This window comes from Vanessa cardui, chromosome Z (assembly GCF_905220365.1).
Source record: "Vanessa cardui chromosome Z, ilVanCard2.1, whole genome shotgun sequence".
Lineage (NCBI taxonomy): Eukaryota > Metazoa > Arthropoda > Insecta > Lepidoptera > Nymphalidae > Vanessa > Vanessa cardui.
Genome location: NC_061154.1, coordinates 11740489 through 11764198, shown reverse-complemented (window position 1 = coordinate 11764198; position 23710 = coordinate 11740489). Strand labels below are relative to the sequence as shown.

The following is a 23710-nucleotide window of genomic DNA, read 5'->3' as shown; positions in this document are numbered from 1 at the left end:
CATAAATTTATGTTGAAAATGTTGCCATCATCATAAAAATTAAATGCAATTTTTAAATCAATAAGTACCATTGTATTATTATTGTACCATATTATTGTACCATTTAAACTGACATATTTCCGTTATCTATGTCTTTACATATCTGTCGTATAATGCTACAATTATTATGATATTTTATTATTAATTATACTGTTACTATTACTAAAAAAATTGTGCAACATAACATATTAAAAATCCATATAAGTAATAGTAACAAAGTACCAGTGTGTTTAGACCGCAGCAGAATAATGATTCAACTGAAGATGTTTTAATATCTGTCATAAAATATAAAATCGTTGTTTCATTTAAATTATATAAAAGTAAATCAAAACTGCTCTATAAATTAATATCAAAGTAAGCCAACTTACAACTATTACATACAAACATCGAATACTTAAGTTTTACATTGAGTTAAGTATAGAGAACATTATTTATTTATTTAGTTACCCATCTCGTTCTCAAATGCCTGGTAATCAATCAAAAATTTAACTTAAAATAAAAGGGAGCCTGTAGTATTATTTCATCAAAATCAAAATCACCAATAATAATTATACTTCCAATAATCCAATTCTAACATTTCAATGTATGTTGTTAAATGGAAGCTTAATTTTAGATAAATTCTTTGAAAGTATTTGTAGAACTTGTACTGATTACTTCTGAAAACACTGACGAAAAAAAATTATACTATAACAGGTTGTGAAGATATTTTTTCTTTAATTTTTTAATCATTATGAAAAAACGCTGTTGTATCATAATTTGCATACCCATACCATATGCTACCATTATACTCTATAACCTTGTAGCTACGTATTTTAGTACCAATCCAATGTATTTATCGCCAATAAATGGGTTTTCCGAAACCTTTTAAGACTTTCTCAGAAGAGAAATATCAGAACATTAAAGGAAATTTTGAAAAGCAATAAACCCTTTTTTACAAATACTCAGAAACTTAACAAATTGTTTAAACTTGTTTTGTTTCTTTAATTAAATTGAAATTAAGAAGTTGTTGTACGCCTTCAATATTTTCTTGTTTTTTGTCTCTTTGATCTTAGTCCGTCCAGAGTTCCTCCGGTTCGTCAACCGTGTTGCATGACTTTTTATTTGTTTTATCATCATCACTCTCATTTGCTGAATCATCGCCATCGCTCTCTTCATCTTCATCCTCATCGTCTTCGTCTTCCTCATCCTCTTCTTCCTCTTCTTCTTCCTGACTCTCCTCGGCTTCCTCATCTTCGTCCTCACTCTCTTCGATATCACCATCCTCGTCGTAGCTCTCTGCGGCATCCCCATCTTCACTTTCTTCATCCTCGCTCTCATCATCTTCACTATCGTCATCTTCGATCTCATCAATTACGTTTATAGCGTTTCTTAGTTGATTCAATGTTGGTCCCGAAAAATATAACTCATGCAACCTGAAAATTAAATAAAATTATAGATTCATAAAAAAAATATGTAAATTTTATTTTAGAATTTTTAATAAACTTTGTATGTATTTACTAATGCAAATATTGCATTGGGAAATACAAACAATTAAAGATTATATTGATTGATAAAAAAAAAAATTTAAATTACACAATAATGGGATCATTATTGTGTAATTTAAATAAAGAATAAAAATGGTGAGCAATTCAATTAATGTCTACCACATGCATTGACAGTTTTTCAAGTAAATTAATTCTTGTAATTACATGGATTTGAATTTGTTTTTTACAATAATTATTTGCGTAGTTAATTGTATATTTAGAAAGAAAATAAATTGCGCGAATTTCTTTACCTCGTAGGCGGTGTGATACTATTGACAATGCATTGATAAATAATTTCTACGAAAATATAATATTATTTGATAAATTTGATCTTCATGATTCACATAATTGACTGACCCTGAGAACTATACTCTTTAAAGCTGTATAAGGTAAATAAGGTCAAAAATATAACTAATTCGATATTTTAGGGTCCTTTATATAATCCAATACATTATTATGATACAAACTTAGTAATTATTATATATTCGTTAAATTGAAACTAAAAGTGTATAGGTAGTTGAATCCACGATAACGTGCCCTAGTCTTTTTTCGAAATTGTTACAGTACAAGAACGTAAGCCGCTAGAGTGAGACTCCTATGACTGTGCAAGAACAATGTTTGCCAACAGGGAATATTTTATATATGAGATATTTTAAATAACCATATTAATAAAGCCATATTCTTTTCCATTACATTTTAATCTCGATCATGTAGCTTATACTAAATTTATTATGATGTTGGTGCCACAATTTAGAAAGCAGTAAATTTTGTAAGTATTGGATTATGATATAGTTTTTACCTACTGATACAAAATAATTAGATAATAAAAATCATTATTGCATAACAATAAATGTGCAATGTAAACAATATCAGTATATATATATATTGACACTTATTCTTGCATCACATAAAATCTATATTTCGAATATATATATATATATATATAAGAATATATTTTAACTAAAATCTTATCAAATACTTGTCTATCATATCTCAACATACTCGACATGTATTTCTCACTATTTATTTGATTTAATTAAAATGGCATTCATTTAAGTACATTTTTTATCATCATTATGACTGACAAAGAAATTATTTTGCTATATACCATAAGTCTTGAATAGGATTACAGCAGGGAAATTAATGGTCTGTGCAGGGAACACAGACCATTCATTTCAGTCATCGCCTTTGTACTCGTTAAAGATTTTCTATCCCAATATTTTTTTAATTAAATCTTATAGTTTAACCTTGCTTCAAATTATATTATTTGTAAATAGTCAATTTTGTAATTGCATTTTCATTGATTTTAAATTTGAGCACAAAACAAAAATTTGAATAACAAAGACAGTCTTGGAGATTATTAGTAAAAAAAAAAAAAACATAGACCAAAAAATAGTTTTATTAGAGCAACTTTCCCGATGACTTCCCGTACCCCGCGCGTCTTCGTGGTTTGAACTAACTATAAATAAATCTGTTATTACAATTTATTCATCACTCAAAATTACTTGCATTTTAATGACATATATATCTTTTCATGTTACTTATATCTTATTTATTTCGCTTGAGCTAGTGAAGTCGCACATAATTACTGTGTAAATAATTGAATGACGTGAAAATAAAAACAAAACACTAAACTTTAATTTCCTCAAATTCTTAATAAGCTATTTTATTGATCTGCAATGACTTGTAACAGTAAATACTATAATATAACCTTTTTATTATATTTAATTATAACATATATTTGAAAAAAAAAATACATCCAAAATTAGCACAATCAATATGATACATTTATTTTATTTTTTTTCTATTAATAAATAACTACTTGCGAAACTGCATGCATGCCCTTGTTTAATTATTATTAATTGATCATATTTATAGATGGAACAGACAAACAGATACGAATTCCATCCAATATACATGATTTATTTTATATAATATAAGATTAATTCGTTAAAATGACTACCCTTACTTACTACTACGTACTTAATTCTTAACCACAAATTAGTCAAGACTTGAGAGGACATCTTACCTTACTTTATATTTCCAAAATTACCTGAACTTATAATAATAACATTCAGGTAACTTTGGAAATATTTTTCGAACGTCGTAGCTCATCTCAGTATCTGTAATTTGAAAACAACAAATATAAAATAAAACAAAGCGACCGTAACAAAGCCGTTCAAACATAATAACGGAAACTTCAGAAGGAATAGTTGTAAGTATATATGTATTGTCTATGAAGAGCTAAAAAGCATGGATTGCGTGTAGGGTACACAGACTCTAGAGGAAACGGTATATTACTGAAAACACGTAACATTGGGTATACACTAAGTTCGTACACGAACCCCAATCAGCGGATCTGCAACATTTCTAATGAATACAACAACAGCCTGTAAATTCCCACTGCTGGGCTAAAGGCCTCCTCTCCTTTGAGGAGAAGGTTTGGAACATATTCCACCACGCTGTTCCAATGCGGGTTGGTGGAATACACATGTGGCAGAATTTCTATGAAATTTGTCACATGCAGGTTTCCTCACGATGTTTTCCTTCACCGCTGAGCACGAGATGAATTATAAAGACTAATTAAGCACATGAATCAGCGGTGCTTGCCTGGGTTTGAACCCGCAATCATCGGTTAAGATGCACGCGTTCTAACCACTGGGCCATCTCGACTCTGAATCTGAATATGAGAATAGTAAATTGTATAAGATAGTATTCATTAGAAATTTGAGCCGGATCTAAAGGCCTGGAGTTAAGATAATATACTGGAGGCCCACATTATTAATTTACAAACACATTTCCATTAATTTCACTTAGGTTTGTTAATACTTAATAATATGTTTTTTCTTTGTATCAGTTATTCTTACAACAGTAATTAGTAAATAAAATATTATTATAATTTAACTATATCTCGATGACTAAGCATTTATTACATTCTCTCTATCTCTCTGTTGTTGTTGTTGTTGTTGGAATCTCTGTTGTGGGGGGGGGGGTCTCTTCCCTTGGGGTCTCCACAAGAGACACCCCCATAGTGGGACTGCGCTGGAAGTGACCTTGGAGGCCCACAAATAAATCCTTCGATTGTTTGCCAGTCACTTGCTCGTTAAACAAGTGTTTGTGGAACGATCAATACTGAGCAAGCAATGTTGCATGCTCTCTGGAGGGATTGCAGAAGCGCTGAGCTCTATAGGTTCGCGAACATAGTGGATACGCAGTTTAATGTTCTTAAGAATCATGCTACATCCATAACATTTAAATTCTGAAGCCACTTTTGTTAGAACATGAATAATCATTTTTTTATACCAATTTCTCTTTTGTTCGAACATAAAACAACCCAAAGAAGTGACTTGACATATTTAGGTAATGTTTTATAATTTATCCTCAATTTCATTTACCTTCTATTTTCCTTGTGATAATGACCAAAAGTGATTTCGAATATGAAATAACAACATATAATGATAACAGCAAAACAAGCAAGGCAAAATATATGAAAAATTCATCGGTCATTGCAAACTAACAGTAAAACGCTAACATCTTAAATATTACATAGCGTTTGTCACAGACAACAATAGAGATGTTAGCTTCCTTGTTTGAATAAATGTTTCATAACATACTCCTCTGGAGACGGAACTTCGAAGTTAGGGTTTAGCGATGCGAAGAAGTTCGTTATGAGGGCGCTGTCCAAGTTGAGTTGCAGGTAGGCCGTGTTCAAGGAAGTAGCGTAGTTGTAGCGGTTGACGCTGTCGCGCGCCGGGTGCGGGTCGAAGCTATACGTTTGCTCCACATTAGGAATCTCCTGTGGAAAGCGAGGGTAGTTACGAGATTTACAAATAATGACAATTTGTTTTGTTTTGTTTTTTTTGTTTTATGGAATAGGTTGGCGGACAAGCATATGGGCCACCTGATGGTAAGTGGTCACCATCACCCATAGACAATGACGCTGTAAGAAATATTAACTATTCTTTACATCGTCAATGTGCCACCAACCTTGGGTACTAAGATGTTATGTCCCTTGTGACTGTAGTTACACTGGCTCACTCACCCTTCAAACCGGAACACAACAATACTGAGTACTGTTATTTGGCGGTAGAATAACTGATGAGTGGGTGGTACCTACCCAGATGGGCTTGCACAAAGCCCTACCACCAAGTAGATTTCTTTACAATAGGCTATTTGACTGGTTTTTTAAAATCAATTTTATATTATTTAGTAGACGTTAAGGAACCCAATAAAAGTTGTTCTTTTTTATTTCTAGTATATATTTGCCGAAACATATCATATTAAAAATTCCGTTTTTAAATAACGCGCGTAAACGATACTTGGACAATATGGCGCTGCAATGAGGTTAATGACGTCACTTGCCTGTATTTTATCTGTGGTTCATATAGTAGGCAAGCAAGATTAACAAGCAAGTGACTTCATCATCAGCCCAACGATACAAAACGCTTCTGATAGGCCAGAAGCGTTTTGTATCACGTGACAAACGTTTAAAAAATGTATTTTTATTTATGAATTTTTGAATACATTGAGTATTATTTTCAACTAGCAAATAGCCTATTATTATAATACTAGGGACCCTGGTTTCGTACGGGTGCAATACTGATACTGAATCTACTACAAAATTTGTTTATTTACATCACATTAGAAACTTCTAAAATTATCAGTTTTTCTTTACTAAATTGCCCGTGTATCATATACAAAAACCTTCCTCTTGAATAGTGATTCAAAATAATGTAGTGACATTATTTAAAAAAAAACGGCTTCAATATCTGTTGCGTAATTTTAAACATTTAAGCATACATAAGAACAGACAGCGGTAAGTGACTTTTTTTATAGTATGTAAATATACAATATTAAAATCAAGGTTACAAATTTATTCATGTGATGAATAATAAGAGGAGAGCAAGACTTACTACAATATATATAAAGACATTTCGTAGTATAAGAATCGGCACAAAGAAGATAATAAGCTCTTGTTACAAGTAATATATTACTTACTCTATCGATAAGGAGGTCTGCCATATACTTTATGACGCTAAGGTGTCGCAGAACTTCCGTCGGCATGCCTCGGAACAGGGTGTTCCGGACTTGTTCCATCCTCTTGACCTCTTCCTATAACAATCAACAATATTATTTACTCTTCCACTGTATGGGAACAGAGTAAGTCACGAGGCATTGAAAAGTAGTTAAATTACTTGTAATTATTGCTAATTAAAGTATGACACATGGGTAAAATACATATGTATATGACGTTTAATCTCAACAAATAATATACGCTCTGCATAAAATCCTTCTACGTTATTTTTCTATTGGATTATATCGGAATAAAACCGAGTTTCTGTCGCCCGAAACTGCGAGCGTTAGCCGCCATCTTGGAAAACGTTTTTCTGCATATAACTCGGAAACGGTAAGTTTTACGTTAAAAACCGAAGAAAACTTTTTGTAGAGGACAAAATTTTCCATCTTTTTTATACCAAACTTTTCCCCCTATTGTTGATATTTCAATCAATATTTAATCCAATCGAAAAATCACGTAGAATGATTTTATACAGAGCGGACCGATTTTTAGTGCTACAATTCCTGGACTGATATTAGCTGCTAGTTAACTAATAACGCTGTAGTCATAAAATAATGCCCCACAATTTAATAATTAATTTAATGATAGATATGGATCGTAAGTGGTCGTCACCACCATTAGATACAGAAATTTGAGATTTTATATATATTTGTGAATATTATTACAATGGCATAACTACTTGGTACCCTGAAATAAAAGAAGTCGGTTGACTAGTTATAACGGATTTGAATCGCGTATATTAATTATTTTTGACATCCCAATAATTAATATACGCGATTCAAATCCGTTATAACTAGTTTTATTCCTTAAGACAACATTACTTGGTACCCTTTCCAGGTGAGTCTGCAAAATACCCTAAAGCCAGATCATAAAAAAAAAATTAAAATAAATAATGGATTATTCAATAACCTTGAGAGCGGGATCGTTGTCGTATCTTTCGACTAATTCGGTACCATTTCTGAGGAGCCACTCGCGGACAGGCTGCTCGTTCCACCATGAACCGGCAAACGCGACGTGCAAGTGAGTCAGCTCCTTTAAGTGCTTAGACGTACTGAAATTAAAAAAAAAAAAAAAAAAAAAACATTGAATATTTTGAAAAAGTATTTACTGTTGCTTTTCCTGATTTTTTTAATTTATAAAAATAAAAGCTATCAACTTACGTAGCGCTCGCATATTTGTCGAAAAATTCATGATTACGTAGAGTCTCCTCCGAAAAAGTCTTAGAAGCCTCGAGGATCTCCTTGACTGTCCACGGGAACGCTATCATTGCCTTCTTCAATAGCTCGTCGCAGTGCGTCAGGTCAGCTTTTGCTATAGATAAACGGAAATAAATTACAAATTATAGTTATATAATAAATATAAATATAAGACAACATCACAAACATTACTCTGATCCCAATGTAAGTAGCTGAAGCACTTGTGTTATGGAAATCAGAAGTAACGACGGTACCACAAACACCCAGACCCAAGACAACATAGAAAACTAATGGTAATCTACATCGACTCGGCCAGGAATCGAACCCGGGACCTCAGAATGGCGTACCCATGAAAACCGGTGTACACACCACTCGACCATGGAAGTCGTCAAAGTTATATTCATAACTGTGACCTAGTTCTAAAGATCCATTATTTGTTCTAGGTTCAAAGCTCACGTAAAAAAACAATAGTAAATTACAAAGATTAATCAATTGTACCCGTGATCTGATATACAAACTCACCCTTTTTCTTGGTAGCAACGTGGAAGTGTGCTAAGGCGTATGAAAACTTGATGTTAAAGAGAAACAGTGCATCGCGCTCCTTATCCAGATATTCAATTGCTTCAATGAGCCACTGGTGTTCCCGGGCCCTCAAAGCCACCGTGTCTATAATGAACACCACTGCGAGTGGATCGCAAGGGTCGAGATTGAGAAGCAGCTTAGCTATCTCGAGGGATGTGCGGTGACATGCTCTGTTAGTCAAGAGATGTAGATATTTGAGCAGAACGATGTGGAACGGACGGTTCTCCGGGAACTTATATTCCAGACGATTCCTTATCTGCAATTCGAAATTCAAAAAATAGGGACACAGGGCATTAATAAGCTAGGATTATAAATAACAAGCATTAACGGACTAACAGGGGAGTGGAAGGCCTGGGGGCCAGTTTAGGGAGCCTCCAGATGCATTAAAGTTATCCTGATCAAATCCTAAACAAGACTTTAAAAATGTCCTTATTATGTGCGAGACAAATTAGATGTAGCATCGGCAAAATTCGTAAAAGCGATCACATCCGAATTAAGTACGCTATCCCAAATTATCAATATTTATTTCTTATGTGAAAATTATCTTTACACAAATGTAATAACTTGTAATATCATATGACCTAATATATTCGTCAATCTGACACGTCGATTTATATGCACTTGCTTTCTCGGGTTGAACTAACGCGAGATTCTATAGCGACGAATAGAATCGAAAGGCGCGATAGGGAGCTATTTCTATTGGTTGTATAAATCGGCAGTAATCGGTTTTATTGAATTTGCCGATGCTACATCTAAGTTGTGCAGTACCATACCTACATAATTTTATCAAGATCAAAACACTACACTCTACAGTCATCTATACTTTTCAAATTATCATAAACACTTATTTATACACTGAAATTTAAACAGAATAAAAACTCTGTAAAAGTGCTTTTTTTAAAGATTAAGAAGAAAGTGGTGCTCCATTAACTTTCCCGCCCCGGGCCTCTGACGGACTTAGGCCGCCAGTGATAAAAAGCTAGATTTTTATTGATAATGAATGAGTGAGTAATTACGTCATACTTACGTCGGTAATATTAAAAGACGGATGAGCGACATGTTGCATGTAGGCGATCAAATGTTCCACGAGAGTGTTTGCGCCCGAGTTATCATCAACTCTGAACATCATATCTATTGCCTAAACAGGAATTTATTCAAATTATTTATATGACTTTTCAATTATAACTATCTTGAAATCTAGTATAGAGTGTTTAAAATATACCTCCAATAATCCCTCGACGTGCATATGTTTGAGCGCATCTTCAACTTCAGTGATAAGATGCCTGAGAAAAATGTATAACATAAATGTGTTTGTTATTATGAATTTTGAAAGTCTAATAAATTACAAATAGTTTTTATCTATATAACTATTACGGCACATAAAGTGTAATCCAGTTTCAGTCAAATAAGGCATTACTTTAGAGTTATGAGCTGCTCAAACTCATACTCAAATTACTACATTCAATATAGAAGTATTACACTTATTGATAGTCAAATTAAACACTATCACCGGTCAGGAAAAGGAAACACCCTGACCTGAGAAGAATCGACGAAAGAAACTCAGCGGGTCTTTTTTTTTTTTAAACTAATGACATACGTAATATATTGAATATGAAATAGCGCTAATAACGATCCCCTAATCGACACTTAATGGTATTAGCGCATATGATAGTATTTTACGTATTTATTTAGTGAGTACGAAGTATATAAGTAGATCAATTGAAGGGTGCCAATATTTTATCAATATCAAGCTGAAACTGCTGTATTCACTTGGTCTGAATAGGTCAATAAAGAAATGGCGTGCAAACCAATGAAGTATAAAAGCAAATACAGTATTTACAGCTGACAATAAATTAGATACTATCATTTTGCTAAAGTAAAATATACTTAAAATAAAACTGGGCTCTTAAGCAAATTGCATATCAGCAACATATATAAACTTATTGGAAGGAGATTCTTCATGAGAACATTGATGAGAAAATTCGGTGCAAAATCCACTGCTACCGCGATAATGGTATAGGCACCGTGCGTAGCGATGACTCTGCCATCTCGTGACTCATATTCAAAACTTTTACCCTCAATTTCAGAAATTCTACTGTCAAACAACAGAAAATATTTCTGAATTATCGTGTTAATTTTTGATAATTTGAGCTATCGAAATGTATTGTTGTATTTCTGGATGCCGTAATACATCCAAAAACAATTTTAAGGGTGTAAAATTTTACTATTTCCCTACTAATAGTACTCACATGCCATGGCTTAGGTATAAAAGAGTGAAATGGATAAATGCAGTTATAAAACACACGTAAGTATACCTACAAGTATTTAAAAAGTACTATTTGAATTTATTTATATAAAAATCACCAATTTTGTGGGTAACGCCCTCTATTGTTTCTGCACGGTGCCTATCAGTGCAAGTGCATCATCCTGAAGAAAGTTTGTGCCAAATAAGATTCAACAAACAATAACCTCCATTAAAAACTCAAATCTCTGGCTGGGTATCAACAAGAAAAATGGAGGACGATAATACACCCTCCTTGTTGGAACTTCTGTTGATCTCTTAGTGCCTAAGGTGCGAATGCTACCAAGACTGAACTGATACATGATCGTCTCATGACGTAAAATCGGCGCAGTTTAAAAAAAATACAATTCTGCCACAAACAACTTCAAAAGGCTCATTGCAAAGGCGAAATCGGAGCTCACTGCATTGGAGCGAAACTCTTCCATCGGGAACACGTACGTTGCAGTTTATAGCTAAGGCTTAGAAATTTAAATATTTAAATAAATATTTCACAAGGTCTAATTCACTCTCGCCACGGTGGCATGCGAAATTAAACCCCGTAGCGGCCGCCGAAGAGGTCAAGACGGCTGGTTTGTTAGTGTCCCACATCCTCGTGGAAAAACCCCAACGCATTTTATAAGCGAGATAAAAAAAGGAAGTAGTATACAGAGCCAATTGGAAGTTATCGCAAAATTATCCAAAACCAATTTCTTTCATTAGTCTGCAATCACCGAAAAGTAAAGCGAATTATTAATGATTAAACTCTTTTCGACTGGCTCGATATTATGGTACTGCGTTAATATTCGGGATCACTTTTCGCCTTCTAAGCGTTATAAATACTTGGAATGTTACAACACCAATTAATCGATCATCGATCGATGCCTTAATGCGCTCGATTAATATTGCAGCCTATCCGATCGATAAATTTTTAAGAAACTTCAAGCGACGACAAATCGACGTTGAAACTCCATTGCATATTGCAGTGTACCTTAGATCTATCGAATGGACACCACAGTACCAAAATATTTTAATAAATTTGGTGAATTTCGTCATTCCTCTATTGTCTTGATTGCACCCCTTGTATTGAATGAATAATGGCTTATGGATAAAAATACAAATCACAACTGAGTAGCTCTACCGAATGATTAATAAAATGAGAACAAAAGATAATTTACTGCACAGTACATGTTTATAGCTGATTTTGAATAGGGCTTTATGCTCAAACAATAAAAAAAAAAAAAATATACCAGGTAGACCTAAATAAAAATATTTTACAGCTACAATATTTTCACACAGATACGACGATATTTTAATATATAATAATAAATATAATCTTCATTATATTTAAAACAAAGAAGTGACGCAAGCTAAGAAGCAGATACGCAAAAAGTATACCTTATTTTCAGTACCGTCTGCTTGCCTGCAATAGTGGAAAGGTCGAGAGCAAAATATATTGCTAATTTCGAAATCACAGATTTTAATAATAGAAATCATCACCTAAAAATTGTTTTAAGTAAAGAGTTATACATACATTTGCAGCAGCTTCATCAAAAACTCCATGTGGTGTCGTTGATACTCGCGACTGTGGTCGAATTTGAAAAACGTCAGACCGTCTTCTCGTCGGTCTATTGACATGGAGAGACCTGTGGAATGTTTATTATAAAGGTACTGCTGCGATGCTTTTATATCGTATGAGGGGCCCGTTCTCAATAAGGTTTAGCTGTCTGCTCAAACAAAAGACGGCGGCGAGACGTACTCTTTCACTCATTACTCAAAAATCTCGGATAACCCAAGCATCAACCATACTCCGTTAACCTATTCATTCTATATCACCCACCCGAAATTAAACTGCTTTTCCTGGAAGCAAAACGTCCAACTAGAAATCCAGAGCCGTTTTGCTTCTCGGACACATCCAAATATAAACTGTGTCATATAAATTGCACAACCAACGGCATATTCGTTTCTTTAAACGTACCAAGACAACAGACAGTTAATCTTGTTGAGGATGGAACCTAACTTAAGCATATCATTATCATATCAAAGGAGAAAGAGTAAAAAGAGGAAAAGTAGAAACAATTTATTAATATATACCGTACATAAATTACATAATTGTAAATGAAATACTTCACTATTAATAAAAGCAATCATTTTTAAAATTTTATATGTCATATTATGGCACTTACCTCCTTTTTTGAAATTATATTCCTTTTTAATCAGAGTATTGCTCTGAATACGCTTTAAATTGGGCTTCCTGCCTCGTCTGTGAATACACATTTCTATGTTATTAATTACACAACCATAAATAAATAATTCTGTTTCTTTAAGTGTAAATTATTGTTTTTTTAAAGTTTCAAGTATAATTATCAATATTAACCCTATAAACATATTAAAAGCTTACCGTTTCTTGTTTTCTTCATCACTGTCTCGACCAAATATCCTATTCAACTCGTATTGGACGTTTAAGTGTTTGTACTTAGTAGCAAACACTGCCTGTGAAACATCTGGCTCTGGTTCAGGATCAACAGCGGGAGGCTGAGATGGCTCCCCTAACATTGCATTAACCTCAAGTAAGGATTTATCGATTTCATCCAGCTAAAAAATATTAATTTATAAATAATGTTACCATTTCTTAATTTTGTAATTTATTTGAAGATTACATTAAAAAAAGTGTTTATACATCTTCTGTAGTTGACTTCCTCTTTTTTTTCTTTTTCTTCCTTTTTTGGTTTTCCTTTTTATCCTCTGGTGCGGACTCTTCAGGTGAAGGCATAGCTTCATGTTCCGATTCTGAAGAGGAACTTACAAGAAGCTACCAAAAAAAAAAAATTTGATTGTCATAACAATGGTGGCAAAATGCACGCATTACAATACATTACTCTTAATTCATTAAATTTATCATATTATACATAGTTTTATCACATTATCCTTTGCTATAAAGAACAAACATTCGCAACTTGAGTTGAGTAAGCAAATAAACATATTTATTACATTATTTAAATATAATATTCGCATCAGCAGCAGTAGCATATTATAACAAAACCAAAATAATGGTAATAGTTTAAGTAACAATTTCGCAATATTTGTTTTTATAATAGAAAAAGCATAACTCACTCCTTCATATGTGCTTTTATTGGCATTTTTGGTGTAGAGAGGTTCATATTCTTCATCTGAACTATCATTTGGTGGCGGGATTGTTGCAGCCCCGAGTAGTTTCCTCACATTTCTTTGCGACATTTTGACTTACTAAATTGTAAAAAATAAAAAAATTACTCTTATAAAAGATATGAATTAATAAGGTAAATGGAAGAGAGAGTTACATCCAGCAACATAAACATTTAGGGATCAACTATTAATCAATACATCACTTGTATTGACTTAGGATCTACATTTTTCGCATAACAACGAAACAACAAATGATAACTATACCATACTATAACCTCGTAATAAATAAATATTGAGTAGGCAATAGTTATTTATTACGAAAGATGTTTCTCGTCATAGTTGAGATGAACCTAGATAGGCACTACTCAACCATCCTAATTTTTCGCCTTTTTCAACACAAGAGTGATCGAAAATTTACATACAACACCACAGAACATAACAAAAATATTTTAGATCGTTGGTGGCACATTGGTGGATTTACAAATGCTCAATATTTCTTGCAGTATCAATGGTTATTTATGAAGGCCAAAAATCTTGCCGCAGAAATTTGCAAAGTTGTATGTACTGCAAGACAAGATTTTTCATTTTAAATAACCACAAGTTCTCACCTGATGTAGTGTACCTACGCAGAAAATTTTTCAGGCCTTATAATATAATGTGACCATATGACGTATCTAGTGTTTACGGGATATTGACAATACTGATATAATGACATCTATTTCTTAGACATGCCATTGTATGAAGTGTCAAAAAACAATCTGAAGTTTTAAGAGAATTAAACTTATAAAATATATTTATATATTTAAACCACTATTAACGGGCTGATGAAACCACTATTAAATTATTTTACGATTCAAGAAATAACGTGCATGTTTAAATCTTAAGCTTGTTTTAGATAGATAAAGGCTTTAGGTGACAGATTATAATTTTTGGTAACATAAACAACTTGAACCAAACCGTCACTGAGATAATAAATATGTAGAAAAAAATATTATATAAAACTTCACAGTTCACACGCACGCGATTCGCGCAATCGCGCTGTCTATTGGCTTGGGGGTCTATTGATTTTGGAAGAGAGAAACTAAACTTGTGATTATTAAGGCGCAAGGTAGTAAGTCTTATCGATCACCGAATGTCAATAGATAATGGAATAATTCAAACAGTCAGTACTATTTCTGTTAGAATCCTTTTAGCTTTTATATGTTTTGTGTCAATAGGACATAAACATTTTATTACTAAAAGCAAAAGTTAGGAAAATGTCTTCAAAATTATAGTAGTAGTGGAAACCAAACGCTTAGTCTAATATAACAGACCAAAAATAAGATCTAATACAGATTTGGCTTTCCTCAAAGCAAATATTTATTCACATAATATTTTTTAGATTCCTTTCATTTAATACTTTTGATATTTATTATTAGACTGTTTTACACTGAATGAAAAGTCGAATTTATTTTGACTTCAGACTAGAACCATAATTCTTTCTTACCTACTTTAGTGAGATTGCAAAAATTTGATTTTCTTCACAAATTACACTGAATCTATTTGTGGCTTCTTCTTGAATGAATTTTCCTCGATGATTTTCGCGCATGCGATTTAAAGTCAACGTATTGATTACAAAGTAATGCAATTTACCTAACAGCTTTTTTATGGAAAAAATATCCAAAATTAACTTCTAAAAACAATAAAAAAGTAGTTTTTATTAAATCTTTATTCTTATGGTTTCATTGTGGTTTTATTTTTAAAAGTAATTAGTATCCTTTGTAAAAACTAAACGTCATATAGGGATGTGCTTGAAAATATTATATCGTCAATTTCTATTTAATTAATTTCTAATTAACATGTCGGTTTTCCCACACATTAAAATAAAACAAGTCTAATTTTGATGTTCTATATACGTCTTAAGCATAGGACGAACAGCTAGAAATTTTGAATTATCAATTTTTAATTAAAATTTTAGATGATGTTTCACAAATAAAATATTTTATTAGAGTCAGATAATTGAAAGATTCACATTTTTAATAGAATAAAATTTTCAATATAATGCTGCACTTTTCTAAATCGAAATACAATAGGCAAAAAACATTTTTTAGATTGTTTTCCTTTAGCGCTTTAGCTGCAAGTGCATTAAAAAATATAACTGTCAGTAACAGTATCAATATGGAAAGTTGACGGTCAGTAGTTGACAGCGCAATTTTTTTATATTAACTTCCACTTTTTATGTAGGTGTTTTCATTATTCATTAAGCAGTATTTAAAATCGAACTACGATGCATCTCATGCATGGATAATTAAGTGAAAAATTGTGGTTAATATTTAAGCCAAAAGTAAATGAAGTGCTTTTTTTGGACATGTTTTAACTTTTTTGAGTGGTGTTAAGTTTTAAATTCGGAAGAAAAAAATGAATTGCTGGCATTTATTTGTGTTAACATTTTATATTTCCGCTAATTTGACATATGCTGCAGTTGTGCCTGATAATGATGATATTGATAAACAAGGATTGTATAGTAAATCAGATCAAGTCGTTATACTGACTAACAAAAATTTCGATAAAAAAATTTATGGGCAAAAATATGCTTATGTAGTCCAATTTTATAACAGTTATTGCGGTCACTGTAGAGCATTTGCGCCAAAATTTAAAAGCCTAGCATCTGAATTGGAATCATGGAAAAATATAATAAAACTTGCAGTTCTGGATTGTTCTGTCGAAGAAAATAATGAAATATGCCGCCAATTTGAAGTTATGGCTTATCCCTCTTTACGATATTTACATGAAAACTACATTAAAAGCAATGCTAATGTAGGTGATAAATTACAGTCTACAGACAGTGCTGATAAATTAAAGGCTCAATTAATTAATAAAATACAAAGTGAACAATCTTTCGGGCGCTTAATGTTTGCCCCATCACTTAAAATAGCAGCATATAGTGACATAAATTCAGCTCTGAAACCGTTTCCAAAAAATATCCTTTACACTTTTTTGATATTTGAGAATGACAATTCTACCATTGGGTCAGAATTGGCACTTGATATGAATGATTATGAACATGTTACATTGAAGAGAGTATATGACACCAGTGAACTGGCCGATGTAGCTGGTGTAACACATTTTCCTGGACTTGTTGCTGTTTCATCTAACTTAGAATATACACATATAACACCAAAAAATCCAACAAAACAGAACTTACAAAAAGCTATAAATACATTTTTAAAGTCTCGAAACTATGTATTGCCTTTGAGGAAAATTACAAGTGAAGAAAGTCTTATTAATTCAAATCATGAAAAGTCTAAGTCTTTGGATTCAGATGTTGTCTACTACAATGATTTGGAAAAGACATTAAAAACCAGCTTACATACTGAAATTGCAAGGCATAAGATTTTAAGTGGTGAAGCGCTTGAGGCATTATTGCAGTATTTAGATGTTATCATTTTAGCTTTTCCATTTAGAGGAAAGCTTAAAGAATATATTACAGACTTACATAAGAACCTCAGCAGTAGAAACCAATGGACTGGAAGTGAGGTGTATGACTTAGTAAAACACCTTGAAACAGTCCATGCGCCTGTCTTTATTTCGAATCTTGATTATATAAGGTGCAAGGGCAGTCAACCGCAATACCGAGGTTATACATGTGGTCTCTGGACCTTGTTCCATACTCTAACCGTTAATGCAGCACAAAGACCTGGCAATGAAGCCCCACGAGTATTAAAAGCCATGCATGGATATGTGAAAAACTTTTTTGGTTGTACTGATTGTGCTGAACATTTCCAGGCAATGGCAGCCAGGAATAGAATTTTTGACGTAAAAGAAAATGATAAAGCGATACTTTGGTTGTGGATTTCTCATAACGAAGTGAACTTAAGATTAGCTGGTGATGTGACTGAGGATCCGGAACATCCAAAAATTCAATTTCCCAGTGTTACACAGTGTCCTGAATGTAGACTTCCACGAGGTGCTTGGCACTTACCTGCAGTTTATGAATATCTTCAGAGAGTTTATAGTACAATAAAAATTCAAGATGCCAGAAGTGCCGCTGCTCCAAGCCCAATCTCCAACCTAGACATTGGATTGATAAGCCTCTTGTACATATTTTGTTTTATTATGCTTGTTTTAGTTATAAAATACTTTTTCCCTAGACATTTCTTTAGAAAGCGCAGATATAAACATGCATGGGGTAAAGTTTAATAATAATAGAATATCTAAAACAATTTATGATCATCACTATTCCAATTACATACACATGGCTATATAAATAGTCATGGTTCCCTCTTTGTCACTCAACTCCTTTGGGGCAAAAAATGTCATATATTCTAAAGATCTAACCCAGCGGTTGCAATTACTGATGTAAATTTTAACACAAGTAGTTTTTTTAATAATTTATATTTTTTTTATCACATATATTTATTATTTATAAAATTATGATCAGTATTACAATTGAGATCAGGTGATAACAATGGCACATAAACATTGCATTTGTTGTTGTGTCTATTTTATTAGTTTAATTCTTTTTATTCTTGTCACTTGCACAATTATACCTTAGAAAGTGCCTATTCAACTGTATTTTTATAAAAAACATATAAAAATAGTAAGTTTTCTACAAATATTTGCTATATTAATAAAAATTAAAGAAAGAATATATTTAAAAAAGGTCCAGGTTTTTTGATATAGTCAGGATATATGTATATATCACTCTGATTGGATACTTCCATTTCTTACCATGCATGAAATAATTCACAAATTTGAATTTTGCATATTTATGTTTTCTGTAGTCCTTTAAAAGATTTCATAGTTTAAAAATAATTCATTTAACATCTTTGACTGTGAAACTAAACTTACTAACCACAGAAAAATTGCTAACCATGAAATAGATGTCATTGACTCTCCATGTAGCTCGACTGATTCAGCTTGATCCTGTTAAAGTCAAATACTTCTTACTTTAAAAGTCACTTTTTTTTTAATAACTTAATTTATGATATCTTTTAAATAAAGTAAAAGTAATCAGCCATGTGAAATATTTGATATCACAATTTGGCAGATGCTTTAAGTTCCTGTCACTTTCTCGGATTTTTTTAAAATCAGCATGAATATTTGCATGTAGATTGATGCTTTATTTTGCATGTCACATCGAGCTTTATCTTACCTTACTACCTAAGCTATAAAGATGTTTTTTAATTGTTTTCAATTATAGCTAAATTAAGGTAAGCTAAAGTAAGTAGTACAATCAACAAAACATATTATTTGGATTGATAATGCCTATAGTCTATTCTAATCGAAGGTTTACATGGACTTTGAAAACCATAATGTAAAACATTTCGTCTTCTTTACCAATATTTAAAACGCCATTTTTTTATATACATAATGAATACTAAACAATAGGTATTACTTTAATACATGCCAATTCAAAATTGTTTATTAGTCCTTTGGTTGGAATGGACTATACGCTATTAAAGGTTTATAGAAATAAAATTGTTATTCGTTTATCTTAAGTTTCATCACATAGATATTATATTTATATTATAAGAATTTTCAAAACAACGTTCGTTCATTGTTAGTTATAACAAAAGAACGTTAGCGATATATGGAATTGAGATTTTTTTTTTTTTTAAAACAATGGTCTTTTCTTTTTTTTTCTATATAACATAAAAATATGTTTTTATTACATTGAATATAAGTTTAACGTCAATATAAGATTCCTAAGTTTGTAGATTCGCCCTGCCTTGCCTTGTTTTGGGTGAAACCCATTCAAAGTATAAATAACAACAATCATACCAAATATACATTATCATCGTTACAAACTTAATGTTATGAAAAAATATAATTTTTAACTCTGAGTGCACAACAGTGCAAAGGTATCAAGTTTTATTAAAAAAAAAGTAGGTTTCTTGGTTTCCTAAACACCACAATTAAGAATGATATGTTTTTTTTTTCAAAATTCATAATTTAGAAATAACATATACCAGCTATACCGCGCGTTCAATATCAATTAGAAAATCGTTTTATACATACGATGTAAATAGGAATATAAATAAGTGCATTCTATGAAATAACGCATTTACTTCTGTCTTCGATCTCAAGCGAAATTTCTCTTGTAATATATCACTAGCATGACGAGAAATCTTCATACTTTTTATGCTTCCATTTTTTTTTAGTTTCTTTAATTGGTACGAACTGTCTTGTTCTATATGATACTCTATAATTGCAAGTACTTGGGTAATAGCTAGCTCTACGTCATGTCGCTCCTACATCTCGTAATATGAATAGTGCGTCGCCACTACTTATGAGTAGTGGGTGGCTATTACCCATCAGAGTTGGGCGACCTTCACTTGCTGCTATAGATAGTTGTAGTTACCACTTGGCTTATCAATTGACCATTCTAGATTTTTGCTGGTTTCTGTTTTGCTCCTTAATTAAAAAAGGCTTGTAATTTTAATGTGAATCATCTACTATCGTGCCTTGAGTTACTGACTCGCATGCTGTGACGACATATGGTATAACGCTCTTGTGTCGTCATTTCCCATTTTAGCTTCCGCTCTCTACCCCCGTATGCGTAAATAATAAGAAAAATATATTTATTTAACGATACCCATGTTTTTATTTATTTTATCTACATAATAATTTATTGCGTTTGTTTAATTATGAATTCTTTCTATAATCATTATTTTCGACGATTCACACCTGTCTGGCGTTTGGTGACGCATCCTTTCTTAACTATTTACTATAAATGTTGATAAAAAGAACTAACTAAATTATTTTTTCGAAAGGGTATTGTTAGTGTCAATGATCTACGTGTCTGCATGGTTATTACATAGTTTAATTAGACCTTGGACGAAAACAAGCTAATCGAATAGATATTCAAATACGATAATTGGATTATCAGTTTATATCTTACTACGTATACATCACTACGTCAGTATCGATATATTGCGGTGAATTGTATATTTTGATAATATTTATTAAATATCAATGTAACGAATTTTACTACGAATCATTAAAAATAGCATATTATGTAAATTACTCAGGAAGTGATTGACTTTCAATTTTGTTATCATATTTTTAATGTATCTTTGTACTGCCGAAAAGATATTTATGCACTATTGTTTGATTAAATAATCTTAACCTGCATGTGGGTTATTAAACGGGGCGTAACGGTCTGTGTTTAACTAAAACGTTTCATTACAAACAATATGCATAAGATAATACATCACAGAAAATTATTGCACAACATTCGTTGATAAAAAAATTAAACGTTCATTTTTTTAATAACAATAACAATAGCGCATTAAAATCGCTGTAGATTAAGTTGACTAAATTAGTTTTTAAGAAATACGACGTAAAATCAAACGTAAACCGATTGATAGGATTAATTGATTGATAAATTAAAATCGTCAATTCCGTGCCGCTGTAATTGAAAACAGTATGCACTAAATAAGTACCTATTAAAGGTCAAATATATTGATAATATGTTAAAGATGTAGATATTTACTTGTTTTTCACTGTCTGGTGGTTGGTGTGGATCCTATTTGCCGATGGATAACACATTATGTCTACAACTATTCGTACAGTGGCGGGAAACCAACCCACAGGTCAAGCTGACAGCCGTCCGAAAAGTCTTCCCAATATATATTTTTTTTAAATAGCACGGAGTCCGTATATGTGGGACAAGGTCGAGTAAATAACAAGATACGAATATATTTTACAGTAATTTTTAATATCATCTCATAACTCATATTTTCCTTATACGGTAACAGTATCGTCATTGAAATCATAATTATAAATAAGGTTTTGTTTTTTTAATTTACTAATACTGCAGTTAAAAAATTGAAACGTTTACCCATGAAATTTCTTTTTACTTTACTAATACTGCGGTTAAAAAATTTAAACGATTACCCATGTGTCGAAATTCGAAATTATTATATTACTATAACATAAATTTACGTTTATACCTAACTCAAAGGACATTATTACTTTTACTGCAAGTGCCTATCTGCTTCCTAGCAGTCGATAGTGAAAAATTATGTCTAGGCTAAGTGTTAAATATTTTTAATAATTAGTAAAATAAAGCACTAGCTTTACACTAGTAATTTTTATACTTTTTTAACAATTATTGTAAGTTAATTGTATGCACTATATATCTCTATTACAAATTTAACCTTTTTTTTACTAGTAAAATAATGAAAAGGCATATCACAACTTTTTACGCGATAGATCTTAGTTATAAATATAAATGTTATTGTAATATATGAAATTTTAATATTTAAATCACGATTACCGTAATGTTACCATTATGTACAAACGAAATCGGTAATTATTTTAAGGAGTAATTTGTTAGTAATTTAAAATGTTAAATTTTATTAAGCTAAATTAATCTAATGAATTTATCTTGTATTTAAGCAGTTTGATTCACCGCCTCTGGAGAGAAATGCAACTTTTAAACTAGGCTAAGGTCAGTTACAACAGTCTTTAAGCTTAATTCGGTGACGGGCGATGCATTATTGTGAGATCGAGCATATATCCGTGATATAAATAATTGAAAAATATTATATCAACATAATTATGATGCTTTTTATGTACACGTTCAAACACAATTATTATTTTTACAAATGTATGTCTGCCTCACCATATGGCATATGTGTAGCATCACCGCAAATATTAATTAATTATTACTCACGCTTTCTCACTTTAAGCTTCTTTATCTCCGCTATCATTCGAGGGCAACTTTTACAAATTTATACCATTACGCATTTAAATTATTATTTAATTCTATCCGCTTTTTATATAAAAGTAAATATTCAGCTGTAAATTAAGAAATAAGTCGGCAAATCTATATTTACACTTTATTCGAAGTACAAGTTTTCTGATAACAAATTTCTTACGAATAATTATACGATAAATGATTAAAAGGTTTATGAATGTTCTTATAATAAATCTGTTTTAATTTCCAGGTACATGTCCACTTGACTATTTTAACTACTTAGACGCTGAACAAGCCCTTCTAGTAAATCTAGCAGAAGCCGTGTTATGTAATGTTTCTGATACATTCCTAATTCCAACATTGAATCTCTTTCATAATATGGTACAATTACGTAGATCATTCATGTAGATTGTAATGTAATTATCATATGTCATTAAATCGCAGTAACTGTGTATACTGGTTAAACGGATTGCTTCTCGTCTTAATTCATAATGTTAATAATACTATTGCTCATAAATCAATAAAATTGTATGGACTATATGTATTTTTCATTTCAACGACTTCGCCTTACTATATTCCAATCAAAACGCCAAATAAACAAATATTGACGAGATATTGTTGTTTGAGAACTTGATTAATTTATGATATTCATAATGAATTTGCGCGAAAAAATGGTGTTCCGAAAGTCGATGAAACTATTATCAAATTATGGAACTAAAATTAAAGTGGAATAAAGTGTTTATGTGCATTATTCTTAGATAATAAATAAAGATATATATTTTTCACAACTCAGACAATATGCAGCTGAATTATTAATTATGATTTGCATATTAAACCTAAATCTAAGGTTTGTTTATCTTTTTTTCTACTTCCATCGGTACAGGCTGTATATATTTTAGCCGGTGTAATTTAAAAAATATTCATTCACGAGAAGAATAGGTATGTGAACTTCGTGCCTTCCATATTTCCTAATAGAAATATATGTATATACTTTTAGAACCAGAAGTAGGAAGTAGGTTAACCTCTAAAACAATTATCTTTAATTTAAAATAACAATCAATCTACCACAATAGAAAAACATTTAGTTTACAACACAAATAACCATCAATAATCACATTACACCTAATAATTATATTCGCGATCTCAATGTGTCAACCACGAATC

At 31.6% G+C, this 23710-nt stretch overlaps 3 protein-coding genes across 4 annotated transcripts; 1 reads left to right on the top strand and 2 right to left on the bottom strand.

The window, feature by feature from the left end:
- Positions 1-1087: 1087 nt before the first annotated feature.
- On the bottom strand, positions 1088-2745 carry LOC124543450 (nucleolar transcription factor 1-like). The gene is made up of 2 exons (XM_047121679.1): positions 2693-2745; positions 1088-1451 (listed from the first exon to the last, which is right to left on the bottom strand). The coding sequence occupies exons 1-2, from the start codon at positions 2743-2745 to the stop codon at positions 1088-1090; spliced, it is 417 nt and encodes a 138-aa protein (XP_046977635.1).
- Positions 2746-2943: 198 nt separating this feature from the next.
- On the bottom strand, positions 2944-14611 carry LOC124543448 (transcription factor 25). Its single transcript, XM_047121677.1, has 15 exons — positions 14469-14611; positions 13810-13941; positions 13376-13507; positions 13097-13290; positions 12882-12958; positions 12230-12341; positions 9640-9700; positions 9445-9555; positions 8358-8673; positions 7800-7950; positions 7549-7690; positions 6561-6674; positions 5177-5358; positions 3592-3685; positions 2944-3021 (listed from the first exon to the last, which is right to left on the bottom strand). Exons 2-14 carry the CDS (start codon positions 13930-13932, stop codon positions 3679-3681), a joined length of 1722 nt encoding a protein of 573 aa, XP_046977633.1. The 5' UTR covers positions 13933-13941; positions 14469-14611; the 3' UTR covers positions 2944-3021; positions 3592-3678.
- Positions 14612-16010: 1399 nt separating this feature from the next.
- LOC124542870 (sulfhydryl oxidase 1) lies at positions 16011-23084 on the top strand. 2 transcript variants are annotated; one of them, XM_047120757.1, is made up of 3 exons: positions 16011-17936; positions 22249-22297; positions 22797-23084. In XM_047120757.1, the coding sequence occupies exons 1-2, from the start codon at positions 16258-16260 to the stop codon at positions 22289-22291; spliced, it is 1722 nt and encodes a 573-aa protein (XP_046976713.1). In that variant the 5' UTR covers positions 16011-16257; the 3' UTR covers positions 22292-22297; positions 22797-23084. The 2 variants fall into 2 exon arrangements, with proteins under 2 accessions (XP_046976713.1, XP_046976715.1); XM_047120759.1 differs by lacking the exon at positions 22249-22297.
- Positions 23085-23710: the final 626 nt, after the last annotated feature.